Here is a 17351-nt window from a genome sequence, read left to right as displayed (position 1 = left end):
GTTTGGAGCCTTGTACTTTCCAGATGTAATATAGAGGGGAACAGGCATTATTGTTGTGAGGTGCTACATTTCAGTAACTATAAAAACAGACATCAGACATGTTATGAAACTGATGATTCACGCTAAACCTCTTACTGCTCAATCATTGCATTTTTTATTTCAAATATCAGCAGTTCTTTGCTGAGTACAGATGGGTTTATCTATACACTTGTGCGTTTATGTTTTCATACCACTTAAAACAACAGTACTAAATATTTTTAAATTAAGAGTTTAGTTCTATACTGCCCAGAATAAGCTTCATAGAATGGAAAAGAAGCAAACAATATGGAAGTCGATGGCTACCATCAACTGTCTGGTTACCAACATTGTTCATGCTCAGTCATGTTTTAGTATTTCAATTGTTTTGAGCTAATGGACCTCATGTGGATAATTTTCATGCTTTTAGGTAGATTTTCAACTTTTTTTTTCTTTTTTTTTTTTTAAGATTGAAAGCTCCAGTCTCCATTTTTTGTACCTGCATGGAAAAGAGCAAGTCGCACAATGTTCATAATTCCTCATTTTGTATTTCACAGAAGAAAGTCAGATGGGTTTAAAACAGCATGAGCGTGAGTAAATGATGATGACAGATTTTTTTTTTTTTTTTTGAGTGAGCTTTTGAGAGCCAGATGTGTGTAAACCTTATTACTTTGTGTTGTGGAATATACCGTATCTTTTCCACCGAATAGAAAAAAAAGAAACATCTTGAAGGTTCTGCAAGAGTTAGTATGTTATTGAGCATAGCTGTAGATACATGTGGCCTGGTCTATAAATAACTTAAAGGCTGAATGTAACTAACACACTGAAATTAGTTTCATGTCTGGTCTTGTTCTAAAGTATAATTAACCGTGTCTACACACTTCCTGCTGCGTTTCCTGTGTCACTTCTCAATACTCTGGGGAAATACAAGTCTTTCTGCGTTTCGAAGTGCACAGCAGTGATTGGAAATTAATTTGGATCCTTTTCAAACTGGAGAAGGCACTGTTTTGTTGTGTCTTGACTTGTCTGTAATTAATAAAGGGGGTGAGCGCATGAATAGTGTCAAGTTTGTCTTCAGCCCTGGCAGAATGAGACTCAATTCATGCTGCAGTTACATCTACTCACCATAAAGTGGCAGCTTTGAGTCTTACAGTAAACTACAGGACTGCTATTAAGATAATTGGCCATATAATTTGATTACAAGATGAAATATTCACTGATTACTTATCAGATATTCTCACCTAGGCTTAAACTGCTGATTAAATTACATTAGCAGATTAATAAGAGAGAAAGAAAAATGGCAAGCACTAGCATTACATTTATTATTTTGTCAAATTTGGTAATGGGAGCTGCTTTTTTTACGTTATGCATTTGGCAGACACTTTTATCCAAAGTGGTTGTGTTGCATTTAAGGTATACATTATATCAACTCATACATTACTTGGGTATTGAACCAATGACCTTGGGGTTGCTAGTACTGTGCTTTGTTGTTTGAGCTGTAAAAATCTTAATCCTATAGCTAATCTAATTATATATATATATATATATATATATATATATATATATATATATATATATATATATACTTGTATAAGTCTGTCTGCAGCATGTTTTTAAAAGTCAAATTATGGGTGCAGGAAAGGCATCCAGAATTGTGTGTTGCTTGGTTACATGCAAAGATTGATGCTTTGACTTTAACTATTTGCATTGGTGAAAAGGAAATACTGGCTAATTTATGTTTGTGTTATTATGTTATTACGTTATTATGCTTTTTTAAATGCCTGTTGCATAAAAGCAATTCTTGCACATTAGGAATGTACTCAAGTTATTTCGTTTATTCCGTTTAACATTTCAGAACATGCAAAACTGAGGTTTAGTACTGAATTACAGTCATTTTACCATTTTTATAGCCACAATGTAAAGCAGAAACCCAACAATTTGGGTGAAATCGCTGTAAAACGCTGGTGTAATGGAAATCTGACAAACGCCAGTATTCAAAATTTACAAACCATATTGTTAATTAACCTAACCGTTGCTTAGGGTCGCCAAGCAGAATGGAAACATAATTATAGGCTATAATTCAACAGTTACAGGTGAGTTCATTGATTTATCTTACAGTGAATTAGAACGCGACTGCTCCAATCAGAATTTAGAATCAAAACTGTCAGTTATGTAATTGGTTTCTTTTTTACATCTTGATATAGTAAATCAGTTAAGCTCAGTTTATATAAACCTCCACCTGAGCGCTATCCAGTCACAGGCCGCACTGGCTGACCGCTGAGAGCGCGCGCGCGCTACACACACTCGCTTCATTTGACAAATACAAGCTGAGCGCAACAGTAGCCGCCGTGACTGGAGATCTGAGAGAGCAACCGCCGCGAATGACAGCATCGCAGCGTCCATTTGAGGCGATAAACACATGTTTGACCGTTTTATTTCTGTCGAGGGCTAAGAATGTGTGTAAAGCTGACGGTTCAGCCACAAGCCAGGAATGAAGACGCGTCAGACGCCTCTACTCACTGACTGGGCACCGCGTATCGAAGACGAACCCGAGCTTCGGCCGTTTGGACAGACCCGACAACAACCGAATATATCCAAGACAGCCGCTTCGGTATCTCTTTATACCTGTGGGACTCCGTTTTGCTGCTAAATCCATTTATTAACACACATTTTTATTGGGCTGTACTGACAGGCACGTTTCTCAGTGTGTCAGTCGAGTGCGCTTGATGCTTGCATGCAAAGCTTGATGGAACTTGCCAGGTAAACACAGTTTTACCTAATTCTTGTATCGATTGTTGTTTACTTTTGCATTATGTAGCTATAATAGTATACTCGGACATTCGTAACAGGCGTTTTTATGAGCGATATCTAAAGCAATCTAAAATGTTGTCTTAAACTAATAATGGTAGAGGCTTATAGAGATTGTACGGGCTGGATGGCGTTCCACATCCGCGCGCTGTCATCCCCACACCGGGTAAAGTGAACGGCACGCCGGGGAAGAGAGGCTTTAAAATCTGTTCACGTCAGACTGCACTAAAACATACAGGATAAACGATGTCTAAAACACTGAAGAGGAAGAAACACTGGTCTACCAAAGTACAGGAGTGCGCTGTGTCGTGGGGAAGCGTTGGGGAGTTCGGTGATGTTGTGGAGATCCTCGGAGGCGCCGAGCTCGGGGAGTTCCCGTTTCTCGGTCAAATGAACTTAGACGTGTTGGTGTGTCACGTCGGGAGACTACCGTACTACGGGGATGTGTTACTGGAAGTGAACGGGACACCTGTCAGCGGGCTGACGAACCGAGACACTCACGCCGTGATCCGCCACTTCCGAGAGCCGATCCGAATCAAGACCGTCAAACCAGGTAAACGGAAAGAATTTAGTTGTGTTTTCTGTCGCTAAAAGTGAATGTTGGCAAACAATACCGTTGCTAGGAGAGTTTGGCTCACAGCGCGTCTTGTATCTTCGAGGCTTACATTTAAAGGGACAGCTCACCACAAAATAAATAGTCTTCGCGTGTAGTCTACTACACACCATCTTTAGCTTATTTAAAGAGGCGTGTGAATTACTTTCTGTCGTGGAACACGAACGTTTATTATTGGGTTGTTTATTGATTTGTTTATGAATGCATAATGTTCACGTTGTTCATTTCTACACAACAAAAGTGGATGGGGACAGAGGACTAATTCGCCATAGGTTGCCTTGAGGTTTTCCTGTGGGTTTTTATAGTGAGGTTATCAACTCATATTATTTTCAATACAAGTGTGTGTAATTTTCATTAGGAGCGTTTCCATTACAGATTTGTGCAAAACTTTGGCGATATTTTATAAATGTTGATAAAAAAGTATTGCGAAGTGACAGCGTTTCCATTAACCAATGTTATGTGACTAAAAAGTAATATTTTGCCTCTCAGTGTTGTTTGAAATATCATCTGTTGAGAAACTGAGTCATAAAGGTTTGGAACGACAAGATGGTGAGTTAATGCTCACATAATGTTCCTATTTAGTTGAACTTACATGGGAGTATTGAATCTGATTATTGAAAAGTGCCTTTTCCTTGAGTTTCCTGTAAGGTGCCTATAAATAAAGTTAAAAAAAAATTAATTAAATTTTTCGGAACTCAACAGCCCCAGAGTGAACAGTGTGAACATTCTGTAAAACGTCTCTTATTCTGTTCCACCGAAGAAAAAATCATCCCAGTATGGCACCTCAGGGTTGACCTGTCCCTTTAAGACTGGCTGTGTAATTTCTTCATAGAACATTAAGAGCATGGGCAAATACTTTGCCGAACTGCATTCAGAAGATTCTTTGTTCTCTGTCTCATAGTGGTTGCACCACATGCCCTGGCTCTGACTTGTACTGTGCTTTAAGTGCCTTTATGTCAGAGGCACGGCGTTTGCCTTAGGGTTGGTGGGTAGAAAACACTCCACACTCCACACACATCTTATAAAAGCATGAGTGTTATTTCTAAGGACACTCACTGTTGGAGTGTGTATTGATCATAGCAAGTGGTTCACCTTTACTTTAGACAGGCCTTACTGGTGTATGAGGGCATGAAGAAAATCGGGAGGAGGACATCGTTACCATGGACACCGAATATCTTGGCGTTATTGATGGGTCGAATGAGTATTGATGTTAATAACCTCCTCCTATCTCCATAACTACTCTGACATGTTGTGCCTTTCCACTTCTCTTAGGAAGAGAAGTGGAAAGGCACAACATGTCAGAGTAGTTATGGAGATAGGAGGAGGTTATTAACATTTAGATGTGAGAGTTGTAGCCATGGAGAGAAGGAGAGGGTACAGAAGGATAGCATTAACTGGATGGTTGATTGTTGAATAAATGAACAGTATCTGGGATTGGGTGAGCATGCCCGTCAGCGGCAGCTAAGGCCCTGGCCTTTAGGATGCATACGAGGTTGTGTGCCATCTTTTGCACAGTGAGTCTATGTGAGCGTTGTGCATGTTTGAGTGTGAGACTAATTTGTGGATATTTCTGTCCAGATCATTAGCTCATTAGAGTTGTTAGACTGATTCAAATGGATGACTCATGAGTTCAAGAATTATTTGTGATTTATTCAATTTATTAGATCAAAAGAGTCATTTGTTTTTTAATTAAATTTGAAACTGAATTGTGATTATTTTTATTAACCCAGTGTAATTTGTATGTTAAACAAACTACCTGGTCTGATTCTAACCATTGTGTGTGTATGTTTTTTTTTTTTTGAACAATTTATTATATTATAAGTGTTAATTTAATTTATTTGTTTGATGTTATTATGATGAGTAGATGAGTCTTGGAAGGTTTAAACCAATAACTCATGTGTTTAAGATAAATTTATGAGTATTTTTTTTAACCGGTCATTTGGAGTTTGATTCAAACTGATAACTAAGGAGTTCAAAAATTATTCGAGAGTTTTGGGACTGATTCATAATTGTTTTAAGAAGTTCATTAGATCATGAGAATCATTTGTTTATTTGTGAGTTGTTTGACCAATTCATTAGCTTGTTTGTGTTATTTATAAGAGTATAGTTAAGCCAGAAACGCACAATCTTGAGATGGATTTGAAGGTGTTTTTGACCAGTTTATCACTAACAGTAATTTGTTTCTAAATCACATAATTTCAATGAGTGAGTGGACAAACTGAAGCAAATAATTCATGAGATTGAGAGTATTTGTGAATATATGAACAATTCATTAGTCATTTGTTCAAAAAGCAAACTATTCTAGTTCGTGAATGAGTTTTTCCACATGTATAAAAAGTGTTTTTTAGCTCCCAGCCCTGTGTAAATGGGTTTGCATGTGTCCAAATCTACTTTTAAGATAATGCTGGTGTTTAGTTTTGCTTTTGTCTAGCTCTTTTTCCAGCTGCACAAAGAGAATCTCATTTGAAATGCTCATGGACTTTGTTCACCTAAAAAGTACTGTACCGTATCCTGTGTTGTGGTTTTTTTAGCACAGTAGTATGTAGGGATTGTGTGTATAAATGCATGTGTGTCTCCCATGTCCGGGCTTCGTATGGAATTCAAAGTGTGTGAATAATAGATGGAGTGAGTGAAAAGCCTATACACACTGAGGATCAGCTAATAGCAGGAAATGATGCTGCAGTCTTTGCCACAGGCACAAACACAGCAGTGCTCTGTCCACCAGCTGCTTCATCTCCATCTCATCTACCTTTGCTTTCCTGTAGTCTAGTGAGGTTTTTGTCATTGGAGAATTGCTATGGTTATTTGTGGCTGTAGTAATTTGTCAGTCCAAATCTGAACAAAGTTGCAGTACTTTTTTCCCGCAGAAGGTCAAATAAACTAATTGTGTGTACAGTTACTTTAATCAAGTGATGTTAAATTGATTCCTCAAGCTTTCCCTAATGGTTAAAGCAAGATAAGCTTCTTTGACTGCATATATTGGTCACCACAGTCATTTTTTGAAAGAAAATTGCATTTACAGTAAAGCACTTAATTGAAGTCTAGACATTTTGCTGGGGTTAAATGACAAATCTTTGTTTATTTCGCAAACAAAGATGTACTACTAAGATTACAAATTTCTTTTAGGTCTAGACAGATTATTTCATGATTATATGGTACTGACACAATTCCTATGAATGGATTTTTCTTTGTGCAAACTGTCCATTATGTCCATTTCTGATGTCACTATGAGGATAATAAAGCTATTTGGGTTAACCAGTGTCACAAATTTACGACATTATATGAAATGCTGGATGTGACATTGTACAGATAAGTTTTTTGATAAGTAATTTAACTACTTTAATCTCAAGTTACAATGTATGTTTTAACAGCTTTGAGCAAAGTGACAAAGTCATGTCTACTGTATACTTTCAAAAACATTTCTATTTCACGTTTATGGTATGCAGTACCTTGCGTCATTGTTTTACTGTTTTTTGCTAACTTTTGAATTAGCTAAATAGATTTTCTGTGGTGTAATTCACAGCCTGTTGTAGATATTCTCCATAATGTTAGATTCGAATTAACATTAAGTATGAGAATGATAAATGCAAAGATCTTTTGCTTTTCATTATGTTGCATTAGCGATTAAATCCTTTTTGTCTTTGGCGGGAAATGAAAGAGAGAAAGAAACATGTAATTGTCCAGTGAGTCCATTTTATTCTGGCTGAAATCACTTAAATAAATGCATCATATCACATTTTCTGAAACAGGAACTTCCCAGGAGGACTTGAATGCAGCGTGTCATCGGCATTGCTCAAACCTCTCGCCTCTAATGTAGGTGGGCTGCATGCAATTGTTGTTGTTTTTCAGAGCCAGCGTCAATGTGGGAATTCACAGCAATTCTGATACATAGTGGTCCTGAATTGTTATAGTTTCATTTCTCTAGGAGTGAAGTATTGCAGTTGCAGCAACAGTTTGAGCTCTTTGAAATGGAAATCAGCCAGAGGCTCCAATTCCACCATTCATATAATGAGAAACTGCATTGTGTTTGTCCAAACAGCGAATTTTTGATTCTAACATATGAAAGGTTAATTCGAACATATGAAAGGTTAATTCAACCTTTCGTCTGGGCTAAATTAAGTCATTCCTTGCATGGAATATCACCTCATGAGAGCCTTAAAGGCATATAAATACAAAAAATGATGGAGGCCTTGAAGCTCTGTGATTCAGAATTAGACCAATAACAGCGTTAGACTGTTTTAAATGGATTGCACACCAGGGCATTGTGTTATTTTGACTTTAATGAGCTTATTGAAGCTTTAGTTAAAAGTTTTATCAAATATTCCCCAGCATGCACATTTATTTTGATAAATGATCCAGTTGCATATCTAAACTGTGAATCAGCACTTACTTTAAAGTTGTTAAACAATGCACATCATATTGTGCTGTTTGCTGCTCGCTATATTTCATGCTAATGAACAATGTATAGGCACCATTCCAGCTTATTTCCTTAATGAAGGACAAGTGTATGTAGCATTGGTGTGCATTATGGTAAACCACTGTGGAATCGAGAGAGACACTGTTTGTCCCCCTTTTTACAGAATGTCTCTGTAACCTCTAATTATCATTGAAGCCTCAGTATGTGATGGAAGGGAAGGACCTTGTGGTATTGTGTTCAGGCTATGGGAAAAAAATCTGCACGTCAAGAATGCACTAATTAGCTTAATTTAACCACTAGCAGCCTTCTGCAATCAACAGTATTGGTGTAAGAAAGAGCATTGAGAGTTCGTCAATATAGAGTATGTGCGTCTGCGGCAAAGCAAAAACCTGACAATTAGGACCCAAGAATTCAGTGTCTGAAGCCCACTTCTCCACTCTTCTTTATTAGCACTTCTCTCTTCCCTTTCAACTGCTTATCTTTCTATTCACCCTCTTCACTTGTAACTTCCTGTTCCTGTTCTTTCAAGATGCTCATCCCCTCTTGCTGGCAGGTGCACGTCGACCGAATGAACTGTCAAGTACAGTAGCTTGTCAAAGGCCTGATTGAAAACCCAATGTATTCATCGCTGATGAAGTCATCCTTGCACAGAAATTCACATGAGCTGCAGTCAGATACCTCGCACCATGGGAGTTGCTCGCTCGCCTATGAAATATTCCTGATAATACAAGGTGAAAACCATTTTACTTGCATATAATGAAAGTTGCCAAAAGTTCCTAGTTATTGGTGTCTGGTGATTGCTCATTATGTACAGTGTCTCAGTAATTCATGCGAAATGTCCAAATCTATCAGTGTTCTGTACTGGAACCTTTTAGGGTGTTAGGCTCGACTGCATACCAGCTGTGTTTATGGCACAAAGGATTATATTGTATCACCTCCAAAAGGGCACATGTGGTGGCCTTTTGTCCCGTCGTTAATTACCAGTATTAGTGTGGATAAAACTGACGGATTGTGCTTGTTGCATGTGTGTTCGTCGGTTGCCATATGTGCTGACGCTGTCACTGGTTTTCATATTTGGCAATGTTAAGACAGCAGATTTGTAGGAGGGGCTTATGTTTCATGGACAAGAATGATTTATGGTGATGTTATTTATGTAGATGTGCGTTACAGGGGTGTGGCCGTGTAACAAATGGCAGATATGCTGCAGAACAAGGTCAGTGATTGAGGGAGGAGATGCTGGGTGTATGAAGGACTGTTCCCCACAAACCAGTAAACTCTTTTTGGAGTCTTGAAGTAAATAATAATGGGGGAAAGCTGGTCTACAGAGGTGTAATGAGAGATGTTGGCAAATGTTATTGCACCAATAGCATGTTTTTTTAAAAATCACTTTCCAGTAGAGAGCAAATTAAGAAAAAGATAAATTACAGCAGCCAGGAGGGTGGAAGGTGCCAAATTTTCTGTTTGGGCAGTTGTACTTGTATGTTAATGTGGTGATGGTTTCTTTTAGCATCATATAATAATTGAAAATGGGTCAATTTTTTTTTTTCCTACTATATCTTGTTGTTTCAATGTCTTTCAGTGTTTTTCTTGTATGAAACACAAAGGACGAACATCTAAGTTGCCTTTTTCCCTTACATTGAATTAGAGGTCTTCACGGGTCCAAAAATTCTTGCCGGAACCCGACAGAGACCCGTAATGTACCACACCGAACCGACCCGGACCCGTCTATTATTTCAAAAGCTGGACCCGGACCCGTGTAGATCCGAGAAATGCCTACCCGGACCCGACCCGGACCCGTATATTATTTGCAATCTGGACCCGAACCTGCCGGGAAGACACAGACCCGACTGGACCCGACGTTGACATATTCCACCTTAAATTGCTATTACAAGTCAATAAACCTGTTGCGAAGAATACAGCTTTTTGTCTTACCTAATTTAAAGAGCCGTGGTCTCTCTTCCTTGTACCTGACTGCCTGTGAAGCATTACAATCCTCCGTCAAGAAAGTTATTCATGTTATTCCTCTCGTTATTCCAAGTCCAAGCTGAATCCACTCATTATTTCAGCTTCAGAAGTCCACTTGATGTCACGGTGACGGATGACAAATGCTACTGTGCACATGTACATTCTGACTCGAGTTAATTCGCTTAATAACTTACACTGTTTGCCTTTTGAACTATAATAACGATCGCTCGTGCAATGCCATGGCCGCTGACGTTATTTATTTACTATCATCTGATCTCTGTCTGTGCTCTCTGCTCTGCATCGAGTCTGAATCTGAACCACTAAAACTTTAAGATTAAACGGTTCATTTATAATATTATAAAAATGGGAGAAAATGCAAAACGCGGTTTGGCGGTCGAAGTGTCCCTCACTGCTTGCCATAGAAACATGACTGCACATGCGTGCTAGCTTTATCAACCTAAAATGCCTTAACGCAATTTGAGCGTATAGAAAACATTCATGTGACAGTTCACCTCAGATTGTGTTGCTGATTTGAAATATATTAAACATGAGTGTGTCAAGTCTGCAAGCATTACCGTGTGTGCACTTGTATTAACTCGAGTCTGCGAGAGAGAGAGAGAGAGATCACTTTTTTTGGCTCACTCTTTTCTTTTCCTAATTTTACAAGTTGCAAGTTACAAAAAACGGCCGGATGTTCTCCGAGTCCGATGACTCCGATCGGCGATCGCACGGGTATTACACACAATGTTAAACAGACCCGGGACCCGAGGTAATAGATTCAGACCCGACCCGGACCCGGCTGATGATTTAAAATATAGACCCGAACCCGTACGGGTCCCGGTTCGGGTCCGGGGTCGACGGGTCTCGGGTGCACTGTGAAGACCTCTACATTGAATATAATCACCATTCATTGTATCAAGAAGAGCAACTTGGACATTCAGTCTTTTTTTATGCTCCACAGTGATATTTTAGTTTTACTTTATATTCTATTATAGTATTTATTACTATGTTTAAATTAGCTTTTATATATTTTGTTTTAATTTTTATGTTTAAAATTTAGTAATCTTGTGCTTCAGTTTTTGTGTAATTTTTATTCGTTTCAATTTAATTTATTTTTGTTTTAGTTTATTACTTCAACTCAAACATATTTTATTTACTTAAACTTGGCTGTGAGCAAAAACGATTTTAATAGTTTAAATTTAAGTTTTAGTTAATAATAATATTGAAGGATTTTCCAGACTATTTTCAAAAGCAATTGCAAATTGTATTTTCCATTGGAATTTACATTATTTGGATGCATGAATTGTGACATAATCCAAATGCAATTTCAAGTCTTGCATTATAGAGAGTGAAAAAGCAGACGTGGTAATTAATATTGCTATTTAAATATGACAGGCTCATATCTCGTAAAACATGGGAAATACAGCTGCAATTGGACTTTGCTCTTCCATTTGAAATTTGTCAGTCACTGTGCATTATTTTTTTACACTTGCTTTTGCATTATGTCAGAATTTGTGTCCACATATGGAAAACACAATTGAAAACTTTCTTTTGAAGATAGTCTGGAATTTCCTTCCATACAATAACAACACGCGCTAAATGCAAAATGTACACCACTCCTAACATCTGACACGAGCCGCATAACCATGAGAAAGAAAGAAATGCAAAAAAGTGTGCTTGCAAAGTGCATCTAAGAGATGCAACACGCACCCTTGAGAAGGCAAATGTGGTGACCAAAAGGTAAAAGGAATCTCTAATGAGGGAATTGAGGCATGATTGACTAATCAATAGGGGAAGCGTGGATTGTGTTTAGTTTATTTTTTTTGCTCTATTCCCAAAAAGGAAAGGCTGGATATGGGATCTTCTATAGCCATGCACCTCATTCCGAAAGCATTTATATGTTATTGCTGTTTTTTTTTACCCATAAGCATATTCTGAACAAGTTAGAGCTGCCTGTTAATGTGTTCATTATAGAGAAATATATCATTCATTTTATCTTTTTTCTTTCATTTTAAATGGGAAAAGAAAATATACCAAGACATAAAATTTGACTATATACACAAAAAAAGATTGAATTATTTTAATCTATTAGCCCATGGAAAAATACAAAAGACATAGAATAGAATAATCAAAAAAAAAATTAAGTTCAAACCCTAGAATCAGAGTTTGCTAGTTTTAGTTAACACAGAAACAGGCACAATGCCAGGTCGGTCCCGCTGGCGTAACATTTCCTTCTCACAGAGCCCTGCACACTACAGGAGTTGAACAACAGTTGGCTGTCTGAACATTTGGTCATGCTGGCAAGGGGAAGTCTGTGATGACGTGTGCGTATGTAAATAATCATGACATAATGGAAATGAGGATGATACAGTCTCTGTGTACTCGGTGTATTGTAGAATGCATGCATGCATAATCAGATAGCATCGAGTCGGCGTCAACCCACACATGCTGAGATAAACCACAGCAACTAAATGAATGTGCTTGCGATTGTGACTTGATGTTGAAGTGTGTCACCATATGGTTGGGTATTGTTTAAATTTGATAGATTCCAATTCTGTTTCTTAGCGGTGCAATGGAACGTTTGTAGATGATCTGTGATCCATACGGATCATGCTGCACGGTTCAGCACGCATGTGATTCACAGATTAGCTGTTAAGTTTACACATAATAGAGCTGCCGCACACCCGAAGCGCACATGCAGAAAGAGAGAGATTGCATGAACAGCAATTGATTCCTTTTTCACATACACACCAAGTTCTGTTAAAATACCAGTTTTGGCAAGTATTCTAGTAAACACAGTCGGTTATGTCTTAAGTGAATGTAAACAGCTAAGAAAAAAAACTGATGTGTGTCAGTATTAGCTCTGTGCATTTGGTCTTAAAGAGACAGCAGCAAATAAATACCTGTTTCTGTCTGCTAATCAAATAACACCACAGCTCTAACAAAGATTAATCTGTATTTAACTTGTGCATTGAGCACTATTGTGTTATTTTACACTTAATTATTACATTTCTGCACCTGAATGCTACTGTTACTGACTTTATTTGTAACTTTGTTTTGTTGCATTCATCTATGCTTGTAATTTGTGTAATTGTTCTTGTTTTATTACTAACTTTATTAATTAAGCTAGGAGTTTTTGCTGTGTTATAGAAGTACTTAACGTAAGCTTTTACTCGTTTAAAAAATTTTTTTTGCTAATCTGAAAAATGATCCGAACTGTGATTCAAAATCCGTAATATGAGCCGAACCATGAGTTTTGTGATCTGTTGCACCACTAGTTTATCTATTCTGATTCTTATCAATTCCTAGTTTTGATTCCAATCAGAAGCAATGCAAGCCTTTAGATGCCAAACATATTTATTCTATCTTTTTTTTTTTTTTTTTTTTTTTTTTACAAAGCATTCTGTTGTAAGAAGCAACCCCTTTGCTTGTAGCATTTTAACTTAAAATCATTGCTTCCAGCCAAAATACAGTCCATAATCCAAAGTAATGCTTCCTCTGACGGCACCCATTCAATGCAGAGGATCCACTGGGGAGCAAGTGATGTAATGCTGAATCTGTTTTGATGATTAAACAAACATGCATCTTTGATGACCTGAGTGTGGGTAAATTTTCAGCAAACTTTCTTTTTTTGCGTAAACTATTCCTTTAATTTTTTAGAGTTTCCTAATCAGTAAGCAGTACTTACTGTATTAATTTCTGTTTTATCTTGGGTGTAGGCTTGTTTTCATGGCCATTTTTAAAAATGTTTTGCTATGATGTAACCAAATTGCAATGTTAGGAAAATGTTTTCTGCTTGTTGGGGATCAATTGTTTATTTTTAGCACTCAGTGGTATCTCTGTACGCTAAACAGGGACAAGAGAAAGTATTTTAATATAAAGATTATGCCAGTGGCCTTAAAGGCATAAATAGCACTGTAGAACAAGGAGACAAATTGACGGGTGTGGGCAGTTTCCTGACCCTTGACATGCGCTTTTTCTCTGTCTCACTGTCAAACACGCTCTTTTTCATTCTAGCACACAGATACACGTACGGAGTATATGAGGATTATAGAGCATTACGTAACCCCCCATGCAGACGTCCTCACAGGGACATTGCTTTCTGCTTGCATGCAGTAATCCAGAATGGCCGTGTCCCTAAACATGACAGAGACCGATAACAAGGATGACGTTGAAGGGCAACAAAGGTCATACATATTAAGAGCTGGACATAAATGGGTCAAAAATGGCAAGCCAGTGTAGGATTGACAGACTAAGTGGTAGGATATAAGCTACATCGACAGATGGGACCACCGAGGATATCATGTCATTTTCTATTTATCGACATAGTTATATAAATACAGCTAGATTGATATGTAGCCATGGACTTGACTTCTTAACATTTATGGTGTTAACTGATGATATCATATCTCTTAACTCCTTTTTACCCTGCTTACTACTTTAACATTTATTTATTAAATTATATATATATAAAAATATTACAACTATTTATTTAGTATTTACTTTTTTGTGCTTGCCCTGAAATATTACATTTTAGCATGTAACTCATGTCACATTGTTTGTGCTACTATAATAATAATAATAAAAAATGAATACTACTATTAATAACATCATAAATGATACTTCAAATCGTGATGTTTGTAGAGGCTTTTAGTGTGCTTTTAGTTTTCTCAGCAATTGGACTTGTTTTTTTATTTTGTATTTTTTTACCAGGTGGGCGATAAAATGTGCAAATAAAGTCATAAACTTACATTGAAAGTGTACTTGAGGCGTATTGACTTGGATGTGGGCTTGAAGAATTTTTTTTTATCTTAGTTTTGGAATGGTAGATGGATATATAATGAGTTTACTATTATAAAGTAAGAAAAATACTGTTCATGCTGATTAGTATGCAGCTTAGCCGGATTTTTTTTTCCTTGTCTTCCTAAAGTTGATGTTGTTGGATGTTGCATCATGTGCTGTCAAGTATCTGGACTTATTCTCTGATGGTTTGTGTAGGAGTGTGTGTGTGTGTGTGTGTGTGTGTGTGTTTGTTGTAAGGTTTGTTTTCAGAGACCCTGCTTTCTTTTAGACACGGCTGACTGCCGCAAAGTTCCACACCATAGGTACACGTTCAATCAAACCGTCCTTAATGTTGTCTCAAACAATTACTGAGCTCAGCAGAAATTGCCCTTAGGTTGTGATAAATGATGCATCACGTTGTTTTATATGGATCTTAATATTTAATTAAGTTTGTGGTGGACAGGATTATTTCATCCATAAACCATTAATGGATGTTCCTTAGATGCACCAGCACTCCTTTGGCTACTAATGTTATGTACCTGCTAATACCATGTATCTTTCTGTACAAATATTACTGTCTCTATTTGGTGAGGCTAGTTGCATCTGTCTCACGTTTGAGCATCCCGCCATCAGCATTCCATTTAAGAAGGCGTGTTGAATAAAAAAATAGCCCACATTTTATTAATCTGTCTTTTCATTGTGCTGTTTTTGAATGCAAGAACAGGTCTAATGTAAGATCACAGTCAGATGAACTCAAAATCAGCCTAATTGTACTGATTTGCCAAGTGTAATTTGGCCAATTCATTAGGGAAACCCACCGAAGAGTTGTTTTTTTGAAATCCGACTTGGATTTGGACCGTGGAAAGTTTCACACTCCGTCAGTAAAGAGTTTCTGTTTGTTTCAAACAGTCCTCAAGAATGTCTGCAGTCCATCATTCATTTGAAACCAGTCTAACCTGAATGAGGCATGAGCAATGACTACATAGGTCACATACTTCTTTGTAAGTAATCTTTTCCACAGACACCTTACAGACGGACTGAATAAATCTACACTTCCCTCTGCTGGAGGTGCGTTCAAGACATTCACCAGAATTGCCACATTTCTTCTGTCAGCAAACTGCAGAGAAGTTTATAGAAGTAGTTCACCCAAATATTGACAATTCTTAATCAGTCCCTCACCCTGAAACTCAAAATGTTGTTCTTCGGTGGAACTCAGAAAAAGATGTTTTGAAATATCTCCAACCAGTTAATGTCAGGCTAGTAGTCCATATGACTCATGCTCAGTAGTTAAAGTCTTGTGAAGCTATTTGTTAACAGATCAAAATATCCAAGTCGCACAGACTTGGAACAACATGAGGGGGAGTAAATAGTGAGAATTTTCATTTAAGGTGAATTGTCTCTTTAATCATCCCATCTGCTGTTATGGTGATTATGCAGATGGGACAGAGTCTTTAACAAGATCTCGACCCTTAATGCGACCCTCCCTCAGCGATGGAGCCATTTCTAACAAAAGTTTTATTGAGTATTAGGCAATTAACACTTGTTAATGGTGGTTTAAGATCCCAATAAAAGGAACTGCATCATTAAACATAACCTTTAAATAAAAACACAAGCATGACGGAGCATGAAAGGTTAATCTTTTTTCATCCAGACCTTTTGAAGATGGACAGCGCTTTGAAGAGGTCTGCCTTTATTTCTGACAATGTAAATACCATCTTATATCTGCATATTTATACACATAAACTGACCTCGGAGAAGCATTTGGACACCTATGCCACACTTTGAAAATGTACAAATGTCATTGCAATTCTAAAATTATAAATAATAGATATACAGATCAGAATATAAACAGATGCTGCTTGGTTTGCTGTTTTGTTTCCAATGCCATGACATTCATATATTAAGTATGACTTAAGAATCCAGAAGCTTTTTGGACCCAACATATCATATATCCTCATGAAATACACCCATGTCCTCTTCTTAAAACCTGTTGTTGTTAAAAGATGTACGTCTATGGCAACATAATGTATTCTAAACCAAAACAAATTTCTTCATTGTTTCTAAAAATGTCGTGGTGGCAATCCAAATGATGAAAAGAATGGAGTTTTTAATTTTTTTTAGACCAGCGCACCAGGTGATTTGAGACTAGTGTCCTGATGTTCAGATCTTATTGTGATCGATTCACACATCTGATGGTTCTATCAGGTTTCATCGTGTCATTAGAGCCAACCTCTTTTACTTCAGTGGACTCTCCGAAGTTATTATGGTACTTAAACAAATTTTAGCAATACTTTGACTCAAAGCACCTTTTAGAGATCACATTTGGAGATCTACACAGGCCCCTGGCAGCGACTTCATTCTTGGGGTGAGAGAATGTAGCATTTTCCTGCACCTTTCAACTTTCTAAACCAGAAAAGAGAGCGGAAGAGAAAATGATAGGCCCTGAGGCCAGTGGCTTTCAGACGGTCTGCCTTGCCCTTGTTATTCCTTCGTTTCTCCCCCGTTCTCTTCTTTGCCCTCTTTCCTCTGTATTTGTCGCCAAACTGTTTCTATTATTGGGCAGCATTCCCATTGAGCCATCAGATGCTGCCATCTGATTTGAAGTGGCAGACCACAGAGGCAGCCGAGCTCTCCGCTTCAGGAACTTTCTCTCTCTATCTGTCCGTCTCCCTCTCGGTTTCTTTCAAAAGGGATTTTAATGTCACTTTTTATTTTAGACACAGGATTTCTAAATCCCTTTCATGTATGCAT

At 37.6% G+C, this 17351-nt stretch overlaps 1 protein-coding gene across 2 annotated transcripts in view; it reads left to right on the top strand.

Moving 5' to 3' along the window:
* The first annotated feature begins 2341 nt into the window (after positions 1-2341).
* Positions 2342-17351, top strand: part of LOC128015894 (membrane-associated guanylate kinase, WW and PDZ domain-containing protein 3-like) — a 112360-nt gene continuing 97350 nt past the window's right edge. For both annotated transcript variants that reach the window (XM_052600134.1, XM_052600135.1), the window contains exon 1: positions 2342-3376. In XM_052600134.1, the coding sequence (XP_052456094.1) occupies positions 3070-3376 (307 nt within the window). In that variant the 5' untranslated portion in view covers positions 2342-3069. The remainder of the gene's footprint in view (positions 3377-17351) is intronic.

Source organism: Carassius gibelio, chromosome A6, assembly GCF_023724105.1.
Source record: "Carassius gibelio isolate Cgi1373 ecotype wild population from Czech Republic chromosome A6, carGib1.2-hapl.c, whole genome shotgun sequence".
Classification (NCBI taxonomy): domain Eukaryota; kingdom Metazoa; phylum Chordata; class Actinopteri; order Cypriniformes; family Cyprinidae; genus Carassius; species Carassius gibelio.
Note: the sequence above shows the minus strand (reverse complement) of the source record. Positions and strands in the feature narration are given on the sequence as shown.